At 38.6% G+C, this 2399-nt stretch overlaps 1 protein-coding gene across 1 annotated transcript in view; it reads left to right on the top strand.

The window, feature by feature from the left end:
• QDPR (quinoid dihydropteridine reductase) overlaps positions 1-2399 on the top strand; it is a gene marked incomplete at its 5' end in the record, with an annotated part of 14636 nt that overhangs the window by 2358 nt on the left and 9879 nt on the right. Inside the window, one exon of the mRNA XM_014522865.1 lies at positions 1358-1454. Within this exon, the coding sequence (XP_014378351.1) occupies positions 1358-1454 (97 nt within the window). The remainder of the gene's footprint in view (positions 1-1357; positions 1455-2399) is intronic.

Here is a 2399-nt window from a genome sequence, read left to right as displayed (position 1 = left end):
TTAATATCACAAAAAAAAATAAGGATCCATAGCCCCAACAGAAGCATGCAGGCAAACCTCAAATTTACCAAGCCCCCCCTTGTACCCTCCCCCCATGTTCTTGAATTCAGTCTAAAGTTCAGCTTTGAATTGTGCCTATCCTAATCTGGTTTCCTTATTCAATAACTGGCTTGCTGCAACCCAGGTGAATTAGGAGTCTGCATTTTGTACTGCAGCTAGCCCGCTGTCAATATTGTCATGGTTTGGGCACCCCTTTGTTGTGAGGCAGGTGAGGCTAACTGGGACTGACTGATCAGTGTGAAAGCGTTTCTCGGAGCCCTGACCTTTACAGTTTACTTCATAATTTGGTCATGTAAACCCCCAACTTCTTAGGTTCAAATCCTGAAATATACTGGAGGCAGATGGATTGCTAGATTTACACAAAGCACCAATGAAGTTGCTAGGGCTATGTGTGGGTTCAGCTTGCCCACATGAGAATAGTGACCTAAATGGTGTTTTATTGAAAAAATGGTCTTGCTTGTTGCCAGTATATGTGTGTGTTCCTTTCACCAGTGCAATTTTTTTTGTGCTCTTGTAACTCAGAAGGCATTACAGCTAGATTATGGAGCATTTCATGCCACAGATTTGTTACTCTTCTTAATGCCGAGTGCTTAAAAAAGAAATGATGTGGTCTTATCTAAGGCTTTTCATCTAGAAACCAACCTCTTTCTCTCCAGTGCCAAGTAGCTGGCACAACAACAACTGTTCTTGATGTAAAATCCACAGACATAAAATTCTGTACTGACAGGCAAATTCTTAAATGTGGGAGAGGAAAAGAATGGCCAGAGAACAGTTTACAAATTCCTAAGCTACAGGTGTAACCCAGCCATCATTTATGTAGAAACTTTATCCCTGAGAAGGCTATTTAATAATTGTCCCTTTCATAATTGTTCACTTCTTACAGCTTTACCTGAAACATGGTAAATCTACTACTAGTTTAATCTGGAGAGTCGGTTCTTAAATGGTATGCTAGGAATGACTTTTGTCACTCAACCAAGAGCCTCTCTGTGTCTGTATGTAGCAACCTAAATATGGGTTTAATTTTTGTGGACTTTTTCTGCATGAGTTTGTCCCATTGATGTCACCTCATATGCAGCTGTTAATTAATTTGTTTTCCCTTTTTGTTTTTATTATTTGCTTTGAGCAGGCAGAACCATAAACCCTAATTTTCTGCAGCTGCTTAAAATGCCATGTGTGTTGAATAATCAGTATAATGGAAAACAAAATAGCAGTGTTAAAGTAGTCTGGATGTTTGCATCTTTACTTCAGTGACTTGTTTTCAGGATGATTTTATGATCTCTTGCTTCATCTGTTTAAGGTGACAGGAGATGTTGGAAAACTTCTGGGTGAAGAAAAGTTGGATGCCATCTTGTGCGTTGCTGGAGGATGGGCAGGTGGGAGTGCAAAAGCAAAAGGTGAGGCCTCTGTTAGTTGCATACATTACTGCAGATATATTAATGCAGCATTAGAAAATTCTGTAAAAGTCATCATTAAAAAGATCTTTCAACCTGAGATCTTTCCTTTTTGGTAATCACATGGAAACAAGCCTGATTGCTTAAAAGAGTTTAGTGAAAATTGGAACACTTACAAGTGCTTTTCTTTATTATTGCTCTTGGTGGTTAAAGTAGTATGGTAAGTGTGAATTATTATGCTTTCTCTTTCCATATAGTATTTTTCCTCATTAGATCTCAAAGCATTTTGAAAAGGAGGTCAGTATCCATTTTCCAGATGAAGGAACCGAGGCACAGGAAGTGAATGACTTTTCCCAAGGTTATACAGCAAGTCGGAGAGAGAGGCTAGAAAAGAACCGATGCCTTGCATCTGGATCCTCCCATAGTCCTCAGTGCTGGTTTACCATGATACTATAATGTCTTGTACTAACAGGTGCTATGTACAAACCTAAGATTATTTTTAAAAATGAATCATGGCCTTCAGCTTAACATTGAAATGTCTTGTTACCAAATGCTGGGATGGTACTTTTTAACTTGGGTACCTAGACTGGATGCGGCAAATAACATTTAATTCCTACCTGGCTAAAATGAAGTGGCAGGTAGGCACCCTCATCCTACTCAAACACTGAAAAGATAGCAATCCTTTGTTTTATAAGTATAGGACAATCGCATTTGTTACTGTTTTGCAAAAATACAGGTGTATGTGCACGCACATGTGCATTTGTATCTGGTGTGAACCAATACTGCACAATTAAAAAGTTAATTGTAAATAAGACAGTAGATTGTAATGAAACTTGAAGTACTGTTAAGGCAACAGGATATCAAGGTGAAATGGGAATGTTTTGGGATAGGTGGTTATCTTGTCTGTTTGTTATACCATTTTAGCATATGTATTGAAGAGGTGTGTTG

The sequence above is a fragment of the Alligator sinensis genome, unplaced genomic scaffold, assembly GCF_000455745.1.
Source record: "Alligator sinensis unplaced genomic scaffold, ASM45574v1 scaffold466_1, whole genome shotgun sequence".
Classification (NCBI taxonomy): Eukaryota; Metazoa; Chordata; order Crocodylia; family Alligatoridae; genus Alligator; species Alligator sinensis.
The sequence above is the reverse complement of the archived record's forward strand: the minus strand, read 5'-3'. Positions and strand labels throughout refer to the sequence as shown.